This window comes from Girardinichthys multiradiatus, chromosome 4 (assembly GCF_021462225.1).
Source record: "Girardinichthys multiradiatus isolate DD_20200921_A chromosome 4, DD_fGirMul_XY1, whole genome shotgun sequence".
Taxonomy (NCBI): domain Eukaryota; kingdom Metazoa; phylum Chordata; class Actinopteri; order Cyprinodontiformes; family Goodeidae; genus Girardinichthys; species Girardinichthys multiradiatus.
Window position 1 is genome coordinate 26,796,036 of NC_061797.1, and position 20,323 is coordinate 26,816,358.

The window sequence follows — 20,323 nt, forward strand, 5'->3', positions numbered from 1 at the left end:
TAACACAACCGCACACCTACAAAGACACGGCCGTCCATCTTAACTGACCATCCGAACAAGGAGTGTGTCAGTCAGAGAAGTCACCAAGAGGCCTATGGTAACTTTGGAGGAGCTGTAGAGATGCACAGCCCAGGGGGGAGAATCTGTCAACAGGACTTTAATAAGTCCAGTCAGTGGTTTGAACAAGCAGGGGACACAGCAAAGACTTGAAAGAAGGTGCTCTGATCAACATTCCACTGCACCCTGAACAAAACATCCCCACAGTGTATCATAGCGGTGACAACATCATTCTGTGGAAATGCTGTTCTTCAGCAGGGATGGGTAAGCTAAACAGGGGTAATGAGAAGATGGATGCTGGAAGAAAACTTGTTGGAGGTTGCACAAGACTTGAGACTGGAATAGAGGTTCACCTTCTGACAAGATGAAAACTCAAAACATACAACCAGAGCTACAACGGGTTAGTTTAGATCAAAGCATGTAAATGTGTTAGAAGGACTCAGTCAAAGTCCAGACCTCAATCAAAGCAATGGAAAGACCTGAATAATGCTATTCATATGTGTCCCTTGTCCAGTTTGACTCAGCTTGAGACATTTTGGAAAGACACTTTGGCAAAAGTTTCAATCTTTAGATATAAAATTATAGAAAAAAACATACCACAAAAAACACGAAGCTGTAATTGCAGCAAAGGGGTTTGTACAAAGTATTGACTTCTTTTTCACAATTATGCACAACTTTATTTCGGTCTGTCACACAAAATTCTAATAGAATACATTAAAATTTAAGCCAATATCTGTAAACATTCAAAGGGTATGAATATTGCTTTGAATATATCATGGCAGCATGTCGGTTACCATGGATACATTAAGTCAAATATAGGTATAAATTTTGCAAGGTACTGTACATTAATTTCATCTAACTCAGGGTCATGCTTTGTCATTATTCCATCGGCCAGATGACTTTGAAGAAATCTGCCCCATCACTTCTCTTTTTGGACATGCTCTTTACATAAGAATCACACAGAAGTGCAGAAGTGGAATGCAACCCTTGTTGATAAACCTGAGTTACTATTTCAGCTTTCAAGTCAATATGGATATAATGAAACAGGTGAAGTTTTGCTAAAAATAAGGTCAAACGGATGATTTACATGCTGGGAATCATTAAATTCAGTTAGCCCGTCATCCATCCAGATTAAGTGAATATAAAGTGTTGAAATCACCATAAAGGCACACTTTAGAATAATAATCTAATATGTTGCTCTTCTACTGAGCTTTGGCCATGAAAGAGTTAAGGATGGAGTCGATCGTGCTGCAGGGTGGTGGATAATATATCCACCATACTTTTTCCCAATCAGAGCACAGAATGACTTGGATGTTTTGGGGAGAGAACCTGTGCACAGTTTTACCCACTTCAGAGACTGTGGAGAAGGTGAGTGGAGGTATTATAACATTCAGTGCTGGTTTACAGAGATAGGCAACCATCATTTGGTGTACTTGTGCATCCTAAAATCTTAATCTACAATTAAAAAAAACGATATACCGTTATTTCATCGGGTTGGATTATATAATTTATGTCTGGTTTATGCCAATTCACATTGAAACATATGTTTTGGGTGACTTACTGGAAACAAATGAGTTTTATCTGAGAGTCTCTTTCAAGAAGGTTGTATGTTGTCTTTCGTGTAAGCATTTCCAGTGCCTTTTGTCTTTATACTTCCCTAGGGCCTGGACACTGAGGAAGAGATGAGACAAGGAGACACACCTCTTTCAAAACAGTCAAGTGAGCTTCTTCCATTCTCTCATCACTATCTCCATAATGCAGTAAAAGGCTTTTTCTCATGTGGTGCTGACCTCTTTGTGAGATATGATGTTGACAAAGAGCAGTTTGGTCACTCCTTCAATAAGTGCAGTGAAGTGTCTTTGAAAAATTCAAGTGACAAGATAAAGATATCAGGTTAAAGTGAGCTGTGTCTGAGATCTGACTTAGTTGGCCGGTAATGGCCTCGTCCAGCCTTTAATGGGATTTACACTGGGAGCAGGAAATAATGACTAATGGTCCTTATTCTCCAAAGGAAGCATGAGTATGATGAATGATCAATTTCCACATTATAGAACCTTTCTGCTGATTTGCCAACACAAAGGTGTTCAGGTCCAATTTAGCGTGGTTCAGTCAGAATTATTTAAATGAAGAAACTTTTTCAGAAAATTATTTCTGAAGATAATAGACTCGTACTCGTCGTCTTCCGCTTTATCTGGGACCGGGTCGCGGGGGCAGCAGACTCAACAGAGACACCCAGACGTCCCTCTCTCCAGACACCTCCTCCAGTTCCTCCAGGGGGAGCCCAAGGCGTTCCCAGGCCAGCCGAGAGACATAGTCCCTCCAGCGTGTCCTGGGCCGTCCCCTGGGCCTCCTCCCGGTGGGACGTGCCTGGAACACCTCCCAAGGAAGGCGTCCAGGAGGCATCCGGTATAGATGCCCGAGCCACCTCAACTGGCTCCTCTCGATGTGGAGGAGCAGCGGCTCTACTCCGAGCCCCTCCCGGATGACCGAGCTCCTCACCCTATCTCTAAGAGAGTGCCCGGCCACCCTACGAAGGAAGCTCATTTCAGCCGCTTGTATCCGGGATCTCGTTCTTTCGGTCATGACCCAAAGTTCATGGCCATAAGTGAGGGTAGGAACGTACACCGACCAGTAAATTGAGAGCTTTGCTTTTCGGCTCAGCTCTCTCTTCACCACAACGGACCGGCACAGCGCCCCCATTACTGTGGCAGCCGCACCGATCCGTCTGTCGATCTCCCGTTCCATTCTTCCCTCACTCGTGAACAAGACCCCGAGATGCTTAAACTCCTCCACTTGAGGCGGGAACTCCCCTCCAACCTGAAGAGGACAAGCCACCCTTTTCCGGTCGAGTACCATGGCCTTGGACTTGGAGGAGCCGATCCTCATCCCAGCCGCTTCACACGCGACTGCGAACCGCCACAGCGCATGCTGTAGGTCTTGGCTAGAGGGGGCCAGCAGGACCACGTCATCTGCAAAAAGAAGAGACGAAATCCATTGGTCCCCAAACCCGACCCCCTCCGGCCCTTGGCTGCGTCTAGAAATCCTGTCCATAAAGGTTATGAACAGGACCGGTGACAAAGGGCAGTCCTGCCGGAGTCCAACATGCACCGGGAACAGGTCCGACTTAGTGCCGGCAATGCGGACCAAGGCTCCTAATAAAGGGCCCCCGATTCCATACTCCTGGAGCACCCCCCACAGGGCATCACGAGGGACACAGTCGAATGCCTTCTCCAGGTCCACAAAACACATGTGAACCGGTTGGGCAAACTCCCATGAACCCTCGAGCACCCTGTAGAGGGTATAGAGCTGGTCCACTGTTCCACGGCCGGGACGAAAACCACACTGGTCCTCCTGAAGCCGAGGTTCGACTATCGGTCGGACTCTCCTCTCCAATACCCTGGCGTAAGCCTTACCAGGGAGGCTGAGGAGTGTGATCCCCCTGTAGTTGGAACACACCCTCCGGTCCCCCTTCTTATGAAGGGGGAACACCACCCCAGTCTGCCAGTCCAGAGGCACTGTCCCCGACCGCCACGCATTGTTGAAGAGACGTGTCAACCATGACAGCCCTAGAACATCCAGAGACTTGAGGTACTCAGGGCGGATCTCATCCACCCCCGAAGCCCTGCCACCGCGGAGCTTTTTAACCACCTCAGTGACTTCAGCCTGGGTGATGAAAGAGTCCGACCCCGAGTCCCCAGCCTCTGTTTCCACCACGGAATGCGTGATGGCAGGATTGAGGAGATCCTCGAAGTACTCCTTCCACCGCCCGATAATGTCCTCAGTCGAGGTCAGCAGTCCCCCGCCCCCACTATAAACAGTGTTGGCGAAGCACTGCTTTCCCCTCCCGAGGCGACGGACGGTTTGCCAGAATCGCTTCGAGGCTAACCGGTAGTCCTTCTCCATGGCCTCACCGAACTCCTCCCAGGCCCGTGTTTTTGCCTCTGCCACAGCCCGGGCCGCAGCACGCTTGGCCTCACGGTACCCGTCAGACGCCTCAGGAGTCCCACAAGCCAACCACAGCCGATAGGACTCCTTCTTCAGCTTAACAGCATCCCTTACTGCCGGTGTCCACCACCGGGTTCTGGGATTGCCGCCGCGACAGGCACCGCAGACCTTACGGCCACAGCTACGGGCAGCAGCATCGACAATAGATGCGGAGAACATGGTCCACTCGGACTCTATGTCTCCAACATCCCCCGGGATCTGGTCGAAGCTCTCCTGGAGGTGGGAGTTGAATACATCCCTGGCCGAGGGCTCCGCCAGACGTTCCCAGCAGACCCTCACTATGCGCTTGGGCCTTCCAAGTCTGACTGGCTTTCTCCTCCTCCAGCGGATCCAACTCACCACCAGGTGATGATCAGTGGACAGCTCAGCCCCTCTCTTCACCCGAGTGTCCAAAACATGCGGCCGAAGATCTGATGATACGACAACAAAGTCGATCATCGACCTCCTGCCTAGTGTGTCCTGGTGCCAAGTCCACTGATGGACACCCTTATGTTTGAACATGGTGTTCATTATGGACAAACCGTGACTAGCACAGAAGTCCAATAACAAAACACTACTCGGATTCAGATCGGGGAGGCCATTCCTCCCGATCACTCATCTCCAGGTGTCACTGTCGTTCCCCACGTGGGCGTTGAAGTCCCCCAGCAGAATAATGGAGTCCCCGGGAGGGGCACTATCCAGCCCCCCCGACAGAGACGCCAAGAAGGCCGGGTACTCCGCACTGCCACTCGGCCCGTAGGCTGAAATGATAGTCAGAGACCTCTCCCCAACCCGAAGGCGCAGGGATACAACCCTCTCATCCACTGGGGTAAACCCCAACACGAGACGGCTGAGCTGGTGGGCAACAAGCAAACCCACACCAGCCCGCCGCCTCTCCCCGTGGGCCACTCCAGAGTAGAACAGAGTCCAACCCCTCTCAAGGAGATGGGTTCCAGAGCCCACGCTGTGTGTGGAGGCAAGCCCGACTATTTCTAGTCGATATCTCTCGACCTCCCACACAAGCTCAGGCTCCTTCCCCCCCAGCGAGGTGACATTCCACGTCCCTAGAGCCAGCCTAAGCATCCGGGGATCGGGCCGCTGAGGTCTCCACCTTTGTCCGCCACCCAATCCTCTTTGCACCGGTCCCTCACGGTTCCCCCTGCAGGTGGTGGGCCCACTGGGGGATGGCCTCGCGTCTCTCGTTCAGGCTTGGCCCGGCCGGTTCCCGCGAGGAGCAACCCGGCCACCAGGCGCTCTCCGACGAGTCCCGACCCCAGGCCTGGCTCCAGGGTGGGACTCCGGCTCCGCCGTACCGGGCGACGTCACGTGCCTCGATAATAGACTTTTATCAAATAATAAAAAAAACTTCAGTGAGGCATAAAAAATACTTTTTTCACAGTGCTATTGTGTTGAAGATATTGATATTACAATGTGAAGTTAGTGTGTTCTTTAAATATTTACATTTCAGCAGTTTAAAGTAAATAACGAATACTGATACCAGATTTACATACAGTGTATAAAAAGACACTTAACCATTTTTTTCTCACTGCCTGACATTAAATTAGGCTAAACGTCAGGTCAGTTAGGTTTTCCAAAATGAAATTTCTGTTTACTAAATGTCAGAATAATTTAAGAGAGAATGTTTCAGATGATGATTTTATGGCTTTCTAAGCCTCTCGTAGGCTAATTCACAACTTCTTCATTAATTAGAGGCCCACCTGTGGATGTATTTTAAGGCAACCTCAAACACGCTGTTTTTTTTGTGACATCATGGGAAAATAAAAACATTCAGCCAAGACATTATGAAAGGCATTGTGGAACTCTGAATATCTGATTTACCCCTGGGTACAATTTCCAGATACCTGAAAGTGCCACATTCATCTGTTCAAACAAGTATACTCAATTATAAAAAGCATGGAAATTTCCATCCACAAAACTGTTCACTAATGAGTTAGACCTTGTGTCTCAGTGATTAGTTTTGTGGTGCAAAATATACAAATCAACCCCCGGAGAAAAAGCAAAAGACATTGTGATCATGCTGGCTGAAGTTAGTTAGAGCATTTTCCACAGTGAAAGAAGTACTTTGCTGACATGGGGTGAAAAACCACTAAGAGAGGAAGAAGCCTTTAATAGACAGACAACATAAAAGTACAAATAAGGGACAACAAACTTTTGGGGTGACCATTACAAAGCCCTGATCTCAATCCTATAGAAAATATGTGGGCAGAAAAGCTGTGTTTGAGCAAGGCATGAACCTGAATATAGTGGGTGGAGTTATACAATGATGTACAGTATGCACCTCTGAATTTGTTGCGAACCGCCAGCAGAAGAAGAGAAGAAGAAGCAGCAGCACTCGCACCAAGATGACGGACCAAGAGCATATATTAACGACATTAAGACATATATAAACTTTTTAACATTACCTGGCTTTGTACCATAGTTTCTTGGTCCGTCATCTTAGCGCTAGTGCTGCTGCTTCTTCTTCTCTTCTTCTGCTAGCGGTTCGCAACAAATTCAGAGGTGCATACCGCCACCTACTGTACATCATTGTATAACTCCACCCACTATATTCTGAGCCCGAGATCACGTGACACCAAGTTGCTGATGTAAATTCGTATTATCAAAGAAAAGAAATCGTATTCACAAACTGTTATTGTATTCATAAAGAATAAACCACAACTGTAAACTTGATCTTTGTGTTTGCAATTTCTTGAAGTTGTAACATTTTATTTTGTATTATTATAGAGAAAGTATACAATACCTCTTTTGGATTTTACTTATGCACAACTATTGACTAATATACACACATTTCCGTTTTTACATACACATTGTTTTTGACAGCGTTCTTACCCCATATAAGTGTTGCCTCAATTGTTGGTTCTGTCTTGTGTTCGTGTCTCATGCCAAGTAGAGTATGGGGAGCCGTTTGTAAAGTTACACAGTAAACAATTTACAGCAATATTTTGAGTTATGTAGCCTGTCATAAGAGAAAAAAAATGGGGGTTCATTTTTCAGTCATATTTTCACCATGTCATTCATACATTTAGAAATGTCACAGTTCTAAACTAAACATTTAATCAGCAAGTTAAATATTTAGTTTACAAACTAAATATTTAGCTTGCAAATTATATATTTAGTTAGCAAGCTAGCTTGCTAATTAAATATTTTGTTTGGTGTTAAATATTTAGTTTGGAGTTAAACATTTAGTTTCTAAACTAAATATTTAGTGTCGAACTGTGACATTGAATAATATGGCAAAAATATGACTTTGAAAAAGGAATCCCCATTTTGTTTTTTGTCTTATGGTAGGCTACATAATATAAGATATTGCTATCAATTTTTGACTGCGTAACTTTAGGTGTTGTTTCTTTAGGCTTCACCTTTTTGTTGGTTTTCTAGTGTCGTGGGGGTCAGCAGTGTTCACTGCACAAGCCGTGATCTCGGGGGCAGTCCATGGGATTGATATCCCACTGGTTTGGTGCTTAATTAACCCACTGCCGAATCACAGGAAAAGCCAGGATTTGGGTATTCAGGTGAAACTTGGCAGGCAGGTGAAGCATCGTGGGGACATGTTTTCTTAGGGCCTATTGCTGTACACTTGTTTCAGTATAGCACTTCACTCTACAGTGTGTTTGCCGTGAAGCTATTTTGTGCTTGTGGTTAAGGTGTATGTACGTTCTTGTGATAGAGGATGGAATTTGATCTGGACGATTTTGTGGCAACAACGTGTGTGTGGTAAACAGGCTTACTGGGGTGGCTTAGAGTTTCAGCACCATGGACAGCGCCCTGTCATCTATTGTGGGAGATGACAGTAATGCTGGTACCTTGGACATTGCTTTTACACACAGGCACCTTAAAAATTGGTGGGTAAATTGGACACTTTGGTTGCTTACTTGCTGGAAGGTTGTGTTACACAGTTATTGGAGGCAATACATCAATTTCCAAGAATGGACGATTGCAACGGGCAAGTGGGTTCTGCTAAATCTGTTAGTAAATTTAATCTTCTGAAGGGCTACTGGCATTTGCTGTTGACTAAGCGCACGCATGAGGTGTCTGCGTTTATAACTCAGACAGGCTTGTACGCTTATACGGTGATGCCATTTGGGTTAGAAATGCAACAGTGTAATTTCAATGACTAATGAACAGAGTGGTTGCTCATATGTCTGCGATTTACTTGCATGACGTGGTTGTGTATTTTGACACTTGGGAGGACACTTGTAGAGCACATCAGGGAACTTTTCACTCATTGGTGGGGGCAAGGTTGACAGTCAAAGGCTCAGGGAGTTGTGCAATTTCATGTTCCAGTTACTAAGAAGGAGCTCATACATTTTTCTGGGCTCGTTGGGCAGGGAAGCTGGTGCCTATCTCCAGCAGTCTATGGGCAGGAGGCGGGGTACACCTTGGACATGTTGCCAGTCGATCGCAGGGCAACACACAAACAACTAAGGACAATTTACAGAGACCAATTAACCTAACACGCATGTCTTTGGACTGTGGGAGGAAGCCAGAGTATCCAGAGAGAACCCACGCATGCAAACTCCATGCAGAAAGACCCCCGCCAGGAATTGAACCCAGGGCCTTCTTGCTGCAAGGCAACAGTGCTACCAACTACACCACCATGCAGTCTGTATTATAGATGCTTTTGTCAAAAGTTCAGCAGTCGTTCGAACGGGTTAAAAGGCATCTGTGCTGCTCCTGTCTTGGAGCTGTTCTTACATGGTTGATGATCTGGGTATTTGCAGGTCGATCAGCTACTTTCCCAACAAGTTCAATAAGCATCAATTGAATTACTCTGTGAGTGAGAAGGAAACATTTGCTTTAATCCTGGCTTTAACACATTTTGATGTTTATTTGAGTGGTAATGCTAACATTGTGGTACACATGGATTACAACCCGCTTACGTTTTTGTCCTCTTTGAAATGTCCGAATCAGCGCCTGGGCCATTGGTTATTGTTCCTCCAGCTATATTAAAGGAAAAGATAACATTGTAGCAGACGCTGTGCTCCAGAATTGTAGCCAGAATTGCCTGTTTCTTTCCTCTCCTTCTTTCTCGCTCTTTCTATCCCTTAAATGGCTTCTGTGTGCACCAGTTGCTGGGCTGGAAAGTGGTTGGAGGATTAAATTCATGGGCACAAAAATCTGTTGGCCAAAGTATTCTATTTGAAAAGGCAACACTGTAAAGGTGGGTGGGTTTTTGAACTTGGTATTGTATGTAAGTCGAGAACTTGTAGGTTGGTGCAGGGTTTCACGGGGAACCTGCTCTTTATGGGTGGGAGTGTGACCACCCCCTGCTGGTGTAGTTGGCCTGGAATTTGTTTGACTTTTGTCAGGCACCACTGTAGGTATCTGGTGAGACCAGCCATGCTGCCGCCATGAAGGCATTTTACACACTCACTGCGGTACAACATTTATTTCACTACACCCTGCCTTACTGATTCCATACAGCATACCAAACATTCACACTGACAACATACAGACGGATTATTCTTTATTTTAAATAAACGATTTTAAAAGGGCATAAAACTATTTTGTTGTCGTGTCCCCCCTTTTCTTTGTTATGGCTTTTTGGGCCGGGTCGTAACACCCACAGAGATAGAGAGAGGTAACTGAATTAAAGAAAATGTAGGTGGAAAAAATCTGGCTTTAAAAAAAGCACTCTTAAGTGTAGAGGCTACTTTTTCCATCAAACAAGTCTTCAATAAAGACAATTCTGTTTTCAATCCAGGTCTTTTCACATCTACTTTTTTTTTAATTAAAAGCAATAGATGCACACAAAAAAATAACTTGTTCACAGAACGTAATAAAATTATGGATAGAATTGCCACCAAAATAAATGCACTCTTTTAGCAAGAAATAATTTTGTTGACTGACCTAAATGTAATTATGTTGGGTAAACATGTATTTGCGTTACTGTAACATAATTAGTAGTATGGCATCTGCTGTTCAACAGAAACTTTTCAGTAGGTGGCAAATTAATTTACATTTGGAACCCAACAAGTCTTCATGCCCACTACCTTCCTCACTAACACATAATAAACTCAAACATGGGAAACAACAACAGACTAACACACTAAAAGAATAATGCTAAAAAAGCTAACAAATGATTAACAATGAACATGAACTCTGCCCATAATCCCTTTCCAGAGTCACGTGACAGACAGTTGCTTGCAGCATTCTACAACAAAGCAAAACTTCAGTGTCCAACAGTCTGTGCATTATGTTTGTTTAAAGAAAAACACCTATGTACATTAATCTTAAGACTGAATAGAGTGGCTATTGAGAAAGTCTACAATGTACACTCAGCGGCCACTTTATTAGGTACACCTTGCTAGTACCTGGTTGGACCCCCTTTTGTCTTCAGAACTGCCTTAATCCTTCGTGGCATAGATTCAACAAGGTACTGGAAACATTCCTCAGAGAGTTTGGTCCATATTGACATGACAGCATCACACAGATGCTGCAGATTTGTCGGCTGCACATCCATGATGTGAATCTCCCGTTCCACCACATCCCAAAGGTGCTCTATTGGATTGAGATCTGGTGACTGTGGAGGCCATTTGAGTACAGTGAACTCATTGTCATGTTCAAGAAACCAGTCTGAGATGATTCGTGCTTTATGACATGGCGTGTTATCCTGCTGGAAGTAACCATCAGAACATGGATACACTGTGGTCATAAAGGGATGGACATGGTCAGCAACAATACTCAGGTGGGCTGTGACATTGACATGATGCTCTATTGGTACTAAGGGGCCCAAAGTGTTCCAAGAAAATATTCCCCACACTCTTACACCACCACCACCAGCCTGAACCGTTGATACAAAGCAGGATGGATCCATGTTCTCATTCTGTTGATGCCAAATTCTGACTCTACCATCTGAATGTCTCAACAGAAATCGAGACTCATCAGACCAGGCAACATTCTTCCAGTCTTCAACTGTCCAATTTTGGTGAGCCTGTGCGAATTGTAGCCTCAGTTTCCTGTTCTGAGCTGACAGGAATGGCACCCGGTGTGGTCTTCTGCTGCTGTAGCCCATCCGCGTAAAGGTTTGACATGTTGTGCGTTCAGAGATGCTCTTCTGCATGCCTTGGTTGTAACGAGTGGTTATTTTAGTATTTCTATCAGCTCAAACCAGTCTGGCCATTCTCCTCTGACCTCTGACATCAACAAGGCATTTGTGCCCACAGAACTGCAGCTCACTGGATATTTTCTCTTTTTCTGACCATTCTCTGTAAACCATAGAGATGGTAGTGCATGAATATCCCAGTAGATCAGCAGTTTCTGAAATACTCAGACCAGCCCGTCTGGCACCAACAACCACGCCACGTTCAAAGTCATTTAAATCCCCTTTCTTCCCCGTTCTGATGCTCGGTTTGAACTTCAGCAGATTGTCTTGACCATGTCTACATGCCTAAATGCATTGAGTTGCTGCCATGTGATTGGACGTTGGGACAGGTCCGTGTGTTGGACAGATGTACCTAATAAAGTGGCCAGGGAGTGTACATTACACATTACTGCCAACTAATGTTTTGGAGGTGTAAGCAGAAATGATTTGCAAAATTAGTCATTTATTGAAAGACTGTATTTTTAGAGCCGATTTCAAAGTAGAAACCTTTATTTTTGTAGGACAATGAAGAGTATAAAGTAAAGACTGCATGCAACGCTACACAAAAAGAGAAACTGTAAATACTCATGACAAATCGGCTTGGCAGGATGCATAGATGTCATCTGTTGTAAAGAGGTGGTTAAAAAACTGCATTACTACACCATTGGCTCCAACAACAGTCTAATTGTTTGGCTAATTTGTATTGTTGTATTTCTTGAGTTCTAAGTGTAGGTTTACAAAAAATGACCAAGTTCATCTTGCAGGAAAACTTCAGCTTTTGAACAAACTTAAACAAAAGCAGTTCAGACAATGCTCAGTAGGTGGTGCTCCTTTGCAGAAGTTTGTCCTTGGATGCCTTGCACACAAAACCTCATACAACCCCCTGTTTACAAAACACAAACTGGTCAGAGCAAGTCCTTCTGTGACACCTTGCTGTTGCCTGCCATTTTATTGTACCTTCTGCCCTCTTCCAGACATGCCTCGTCAATTCCCAAAGGGAACTTTAAGTGAGGCAGAGAAGAAGGCGCAGCTACTGGCTGAGAAAGCTTATGCTTCGGCACTAAAAGAAGAAGTCAACAAGGATGCCTTGTCAATGTTCACTGTGCCTGAGGACTGCCCAATTGGCCTACAGCAAGCCAAAGATCATGAGCTGCTTAAGGAGCTGGCAGAGCAACAGTCAGAGGAGAGTGTCAAGAGGTAGGTCTTGCCATCTCTCTGAATCTGAAGTATAGCTCTGTCATATCATGTTAGAATGTAACAATTCAGCATTATGTTGCAAATTTTTCAGGAGAAAAAGCCTGAGGCTGATCCGTTCCAAGTCCCTGTCCCTGCAGATCCCAGGGAATATAGATTACCCAGATTCCAGGACAGTTACACCATCAGTGTCCACTAGCTCCACCTTCTCATCAGTAGCAGAAAACTGTCCTGATTTCCAGAGAGTTACCATTAGTGGTGATTACTGTGCTGGAGTAAGTGTAATGACTTTCAAGGAGTTTGTATATCTGGTCCCCAATAACTTTAATTTATGTGTAATGTCCTTCTCAAACACAGGTCACAGTGGAAGACTACGAGCAGGCAGCCAGAAGTCTGTTTAAAGCTCTGCTGCTTAGAGAGAAGTATTCAAAGCTAGCCTATCACAGATTCTCTAGAACAACAAGCCAGTTCCTTCGCAGTGCTGAGAACATGAGATGGGATGTAGAAGATGAAGTCCTGCCTGGTATGACGTGTCTGACATTTTAGAATATGGTTTATACTACTTTGTGTGACCTTAATGGAACATCGTTGTGCCCTTCAGACGTATGCCCATGTCCTGCAGGAGATGAGGATCCCTACAGTATGGACAACATCCCTGAGAATCTGAACTATGAACTGAAGATGAAGGATGGCATTGTGTATGTGTATAACAGTGCAGAGGCACTCAGAAAGGAACAGCCCAATGATCTTCCTTACCCAGACTTGGAGACCTTTGCCATAGATCTCAGTCATGTGCTGACAATGATCACAGATGGGCCCACGTAAGTTACCAAAATAAGCAGGCTTCAGTCATCCTGGTTAAAAAACCAATTGTTAATACTTACAGGTCCTTCTCAAAATATTAGCATATTGTGATAAAGTTTATTATTTTCCATAATGTCATGATGAAAATTTAACATTCATATATTTTAGATTCATTGCACACTAACTGAAATATTTCAGGTCTTTTATTGTCTTAATACGGATGATTTTGGCATACAGCTCATGAAAACCCAAAATTCCTATCTCACAAAATTAGCATATTTCATCCGACCAATAAAAGAAAAGTGTTTTTAATACAAAAAACGTCAACCTTCAAATAATCATGTACAGTTATGCACTCAATACTTGGTCAGGAATCCTTTTGCAGAAATGACTGCTTCAATGCGGCGTGGCATGGAGGCAATCAGCCTGTGGCACTGCTGAGGTCTTATGGAGGCCCAGGATGCTTCAATAGCGGCCTTTAGCTCATCCAGAGTGTTGGGTCTTGAGTCTCTCAACGTTCTCGTCACAATATCCCACAGATTCTCTATGGGGTTCAGGTCAGGAGAGTTGGCAGGCCAATTGAGCACAGTGATACCATGGTCAGAAAACCATTTACCAGTGGTTTTGGCACTGTGAGCAGGTGCCAGGTCGTGCTGAAAAATGAAATCTTCATTTCCATAAAGCTTTTCAGCAGATGGAAGCATGAAGTGCTCCAAAATCTCCTGATAGCTAGCTCCATTGACCCTGCCCTTGATAAAACACAGTGGACCAACACCAGCAGCTGACACGGCACCCCAGACCATCACTGACTGTGGGTACTTGACACTGGACTTGGCATTTCCTTCTCCCCAGTCTTTCTCCAGACTCTGGCACCTTGATTTCCGAATGACATGCAGAATTTGCTTTCATCCGAAAAAAGTACTTTGGACCACTGAGCAACAGTCCAGTGCTGCTTCTCTGTAGCCCAGGTCAGGCGCTTCTGCTGCTGTTTCTGGTTCAAAAGTGGCTTGACCTGGGGAATGCGGCACCTGTAGCCCATTCCCTGCACACGCCTGTGCACGGTGGCTCTGGATGTTTCTACTCCAGACTCAGTCCACTGCTTCCGCAAGTCCCCCAAGATCTGGAATCGGCCCTTCTCCACAATCTTCCTCAGGGTCCGGTCACCTCTTCTCGTTGTGCAGCGTTTTCTGCCACACTTTTTCCTTCCCACAGACTTCCCACTGAGGTGCCTTGATACAGCACTCTGGGAACAGCCAATTCGTTCAAAAATTTCTTTCTGTGTCTCACCCTCTTGCTTGAGGGTGTCAATAGTGGCCTTCTGGACAGCAGTCAGGTCGGCAGTCTTACCCATGATTGGGGTTTTGAGTGATGAACCAGGCTGGGAGTTTTAAAGGCCTCAGGAATCTTTTGCAGGTGTTTAGAGTTAACTCGTTGATTCAGATGATTAGGTTCATAGCTCGTTTAGAGACCCTTTTAATGATATGCTAATTTTGTGAGATAGGAATTTTGGGTTTTCATGAGCTGTATGCCAAAATCATCCATATGAAGACAATAAAAGACCTGAAATATTTCAGTTAGTGTGCGATGAATCTAAAATATATGAATGTTAAATTTTCATCATGACATTATGGAAAATAATGAACTTTATCACAATATGCTAATATTTTGAGAAGGACCTGTATATAAGATATAAATAAAGTTCCACTTTAATTTTCAGCAAGACCTACTGTCACAGAAGACTAAACTTCTTAAGTTCAAAGTTCCACCTCCATGAGATGCTCAACGAGATGGCTGAGCTTAAGGAGCTGAAAAGTGTGCCTCACAGAGACTTTTACAATGTTAGGAAGGTAACTATTTTATTCATAAGGTATAAAATGGACCAATCTTAGAGCAAGTTTAAAATAACCCACCCAAAATAAATGGTTTGGCCTTGTGCCATGTGTTTTCAGTGATGTTTTTGACAGCATATACACTACCGGTCAAAAGTTTTAGAACCCTTTTCTTATCTCTTTTTGGTTATGACTATTTACATTTAGATTCTCACTGAAGACCTCAAAACAGTAAATGAACACATGAAATCATGTAGCAAAAAAATTTAAAAATAACTTAAAATATGTTTTGTATTTTATATTCCTCAAAGTAGCCACCCTTTGCCGTGATGACTGAAATATTAACCTTTGGCCGTCTCTCAATGAACCTCTGGGAAGTTCTTTCAGGACTCTTTGGAAAACCATTTCAGGTGACCACCTCATGAAGCTCATGGAGAGAATGCCAAGAGAGCAAAGCAGTAATCAAAGCAAAGAGTGGCTATTTTGAAGAATCTAAAATATAAAAATGTTTAGAGTTATTTCCCACCTCTTGTTTACTACATAATCCCATGTGTGTTTGTTGCCTGAATCTGTTGAGAATCTCAAATTGAAATAGTCATAAAAATAAAGAGACCCATTAAGTGACAAAGTGTATCTAATACTTTTGACCGGTAGTGTATGTGAACAGAAACACCAGGCTCTAAGCTCTCCCCAGAATACATTATGTTTTTTTTTTATTTACATGCCAGTAATAACAGCATAAACTATTATTCAGACATGTTTTAAAATGAAATATTGGCTGTATCTTTCCAAGGGTTTGGATAGTTTTTGTAATTTTCATGTTCTTGATTTAAAAAGAACATATTTCCAAATGCTTTACCCTGGTCCACTGGAGTCTAGAACAAGGCCAGAGTTTATTTCCCTTGCTAACACTTTATGGAAAACCTTAGTAACAGATATGATTACCAGTTGGTGACACTAAAGTACTAACAATGACTAGTTAGCCAGGGATCAATACTGGCAACCATTCCCTAAATCACAGTTAAATTACTGAAAAAATTTATTTTCTTTTTCTCCATCTTATAAAATGTATCAAAACTGAAAACTCTCTCTTCTTTTCTGTCCATAAATGCATCAACAAATGGCATGTTCTGTGGTGCACTTCGTTTTGAGCTTAGTAAAAATCTAATAGATGTTAGGGTAGTAATTTTGATGCATAAATTAAGATAATCTCCTTTTCTGTATGATTCAGAAATACAACCTCTATCAAGCAACCTATATTTGTTCGTTTATGGTCAATGTTGTAAACATTTTTTCCTCTAAAAGAAAATTTAAACAGTGAGTTTGGGTGTAGACCTCGGAAAGGAAATCGTAATCAGCCAAACGTTTGGCAGATCTCAAAGAAAATCTGAAATCTCGTCCAAATCTTTTGTTTACTAACACCGAAGTCAGTGAAAACAATATTTAGGATTTCAAAAACATGTTTTCAGTAATTGCTACAATTTGTTGAAAGTTAACTGTGTATTTATGCAGCACACAGAACCTGTGTCTTTCTTCCAGGTTGACACACACATCCATGCAGCTGCATGCATGTCTCAGAAACACCTGCTGACCTTCATCCAGGAAAGATACAAGTCTGATAAAGACCGTGTAGTCTTGGAAAAAGATGGGCAAGAGATGACCCTGCAGGAGGTTTTTCACAGTCTCAGCATGGATGCCTATGACCTCACTGTGGATTCTCTAGATGTACATGCTGTAAGGAAGCAATGATTATTAACTGTTACATGCACTTTAAAATTGATTGATTGTTTGATTATTTTATTTTTACCTGTTGAATTTAGTAAAAGTTTTTATATTATAGTTTAAAAGAAGTGACGGGCTTTACCGTGGGACAGCAGGTGGCACTGTTGCTGCCTTGCAGCAAGAAGGTCCTTGGTATGAATCCCAGCCTGGGGTCTTTCTTTACTGAGTTTGCATGTTCTCACTGTGCATGCGTGGGTTCTCTCCGGGTACTCCAGCTTCCTCCCACGGTTCCAAAACATGACTGTTAGGTTAACTGGTCTCTCTATATTGGCCCTAGGTATAAGTGTGTGTGTGTATGGTTGTTTGTCCTGTATGCCTCTGTGTTGCCCTGTGATGGACTGGCGACCTGCTCATGGTGCACCGTGCCTCTCTCTCAATGACCGCTAGAAATAGGCACCCGCTCCAACGTGACCTTACAGGGACAAGTGGGTATAGATGATGGATGGATGGATAAAAAAAGTGAAACTTCTTTTCTATAAGCTTCTGCTATTTCTGCTTGTTATTTGGACAATTTCATTTGGATCATGTCTCTGCTAGCTCAGTAACAAATGCTGATCATTCTAACTTTACAGTTTCTCTTTGTGACTTATGAAATATCCAGGGGAGGCAAACCTTTCACCGGTTTGACAAGTTCAATTCAAAGTATAACCCTATGGGTGCCAGTGAACTTCGGGAGATCTTTCTGAAAACAGACAACTACATTAATGGAGAATACTTTGCCCGGATCATAAAGGTACCTCATCCTGTAGCCATACATTTTCAATTAGCGCAAGAGCAGATAGAGTTTACTGCACTTTTCCTTACATCTCTCAGGAGGTGGCCGTTGACTTGGAAGAGAGTAAGTATGAGCATGCAGAGCCACGCCTGTCGATATACGGATGCTCACCTGATGAGTGGGACACTCTCGCAAAGTGGTTCATTCATCACAAGGTCCACTCACCAAACATGAGGTGGATGATTCAAGTTCCCAGAATATAGTGAGTGCCATTTCGTTAAAATATGAAAGCCTCTAAGCTTTTATCAAGTGTTAACAATGTTTTTACTTTCTTTTAAGTGATATTTTCAAGTCAAAGAAACTGGTATCAAATTTTGCCAAGATTGTGGAGAACATATTCCTTCCTCTCTTCAAGGCATCTGTTAATCCACAGAACCACAAAGAACTTCACGTTTTCCTCAAATATGTAAGTATGTACATTTGTTTATTAATACACAATTTACTCTGTAAAGAACTTTAAGATTTGTTATGCAGAATATGAGCACTTTATAGTTGGTTTCATAAAAACCTTATTAAAAATCTTTGTTCCTGTAAAAACTGTCAGTTAAACGCAGATGTGGCTTGGTGTACAAAGATCTTCACATGCAAAATTAATACAAATCTGAGTTATATATTCATAAAAAGCGAGCTCCTCATATAGAAGAACAGCATTTTATAGTGTGTTTTAAAAGCCACATGGTCATTATATGAGAGTAGGATTAGAAAGTTCCTGAAAGCTCTGAGCATTATTTATCATTTATTAGTTAGAACAAAAGTCACACATTGAAACAAGCTATTTGAAGAAATGTAGCAAAAGATTAACATGTATCGTTTAACTTTTTTTCCCTTTTAATAAAGTAAAAAAGAACACTTTCCTTTTTTTTATTTTTTTATTACAGTAAAAAAAAAAAAAAAAAAAAAGAAACATTTTGCGGTTTGTTTTTTGCAGGTTTCAGGCTTTGACAGCGTAGATGATGAGTCCAAACACAGCAACCACATGTTCTCTTACAAGAGCCCAAAGCCAGAGCATTGGACCGCACATGACAACCCTCCCTACAGCTACTACATCTTCTACATGTATGCCAACATCATGGTGCTCAACAACCTGAGAAAGTAAGATCTAATGACAGTTATTCCTCCTAAAACATACAATTATCATTAAAAAGAAGGGCTTAGATGGAGGAAAGTGTATTTTCCATATGATTTTGAAGTTGTTTACTGTATATTCTGCCATCAGTAGATGGTTCATTTTGTATAGAAACAATCACAGCAAAGTAAATCTAAACAGAACAATAACAGATGACAGAAAACTTTGATAATTAGAACAGATAACTGTAGTTTGATGGATGAACCGGGTTTTCTGTTAGTAGTTCGTTCAGCTGACCTCTGTCCTCCACAGAGAGCGTGGACTGAACACTTTCCAGTTTCGTCCCCATTGTGGAGAAGCAGGATCGATCACCCATCTGGTCTCTGCCTTTCTGGCTGCAGATAACATCTCACATGGACTCAACCTAAAAAAGGTACCTTGATGTATCGCCATAACTCTCTCCGACCTGTCGTTTCTACATAAAAGATTTTCAAACCAAACAGTAACCAGGAAACAGGGAGGAAGTAGCTGACACAATTGAGGTTTCACTGCAAGTGGTGGTGATTAAAATTACTGATAGGACCTTTGTCTAGTTTTCTTTATCCTTATTTTGCTACCTTTTTAAAACAAAATGCAAATAAATGAACAGTTCTAACTGGGTGGGAGTTTGTATTTTTCATTTTTATGCATAAATGTCTGTATTGCTTCCAGTTTTGTTTGTTTTGGTAGTGTCTTGATTCTTCACTTAACTAAAAATAAGAGCACTGTAGCAGTAGAAGAGGACAAAAGGAGTTATAAAATAAGAAAATAATTTGGGCTGCAACATGAGGCAGCAAAACTCTTCTGAAATGTATAAATGCTCAAACAAACACTTTATATCCCCAAATCTAAATTTTGACAATAAAACCAGAGTTTGTTTTATGCAGCATTTTTTACTATTTAAGGTTAAAAATGGGAGCTGAAGAATTTAAATACATGAGAAGGGAATTTAACACACACGAAGGCATAAAGTCAAAACAAGAGTTTTCTCTGTGCACCATTGATTTCCAGAGTATTATTTATCTTTCCATACAGAGTCCTGTGCTGCAGTACCTGTACTACCTGGCCCAGGTGCCCATTGCCATGTCTCCCCTCAGCAACAACAGCCTGTTCCTGGAATACTCCAAAAACCCTCTCAGAGAGTTCCTGCACAAAGGTCTGTGTGTGTCGCTGTCCACTGACGATCCCATGCAGTTTCACTACACCAAGGTAAAAACATGCAGGAACATATTTTCTGCAAACCGTGAGATTCAAGCATACAGATTTAGACTTATGCAAATAGTTCTTTTTACACAATTTGTCCTGTCGTAGGAACCGCTGATGGAAGAGTACGCTATAGCAGCTCAGCTGTGGAAGCTCAGCACCTGTGATGTCTGTGAGATTGCCAGGAACAGTGTGCTGCAAAGTGGACTAAGTCACCAGGTAACATTTACATACTTTTGAGTTTGATCAGGTGTCACCAAATCTGTTCTAAAGTTAATTAACTATCTCCAACATTTTTAAGGAGAAAAAGCAGTTTTTAGGAGTGAACTACCTGAAAGATGGACATGAAGGCAATGATATCCGTCGGACCAATGTTGCCCAGATCCGCATGGCCTACAGACATGAGACGCTGTGCAACGAACTCAGCTTCATAGCCGATGCAGTGAAGTCCAATGCTATAAACTCCTACTAGAACTAAAAGAAAC

The 20,323-nt window shown here is 42.8% G+C and overlaps 1 protein-coding gene across 1 annotated transcript; it reads left to right on the top strand.

The window, feature by feature from the left end:
• Window positions 1-1,369: 1,369 nt before the first annotated feature.
• Window positions 1,370-20,322, top strand: ampd3a (adenosine monophosphate deaminase 3a). Its single transcript, XM_047362939.1, has 16 exons — window positions 1,370-1,425; window positions 1,719-1,776; window positions 12,121-12,343; window positions 12,435-12,615; window positions 12,698-12,863; window positions 12,942-13,161; window positions 14,862-14,991; window positions 16,513-16,707; window positions 17,357-17,488; window positions 17,569-17,732; window positions 17,810-17,936; window positions 18,459-18,622; window positions 18,909-19,029; window positions 19,671-19,844; window positions 19,947-20,057; window positions 20,140-20,322. Exons 2-16 carry the CDS (start codon window positions 1,740-1,742, stop codon window positions 20,308-20,310), a joined length of 2,316 nt encoding a protein of 771 aa, XP_047218895.1. The 5' UTR covers window positions 1,370-1,425; window positions 1,719-1,739; the 3' UTR covers window positions 20,311-20,322.
• The last annotated feature ends 1 nt before the right edge of the window (window position 20,323 follows it).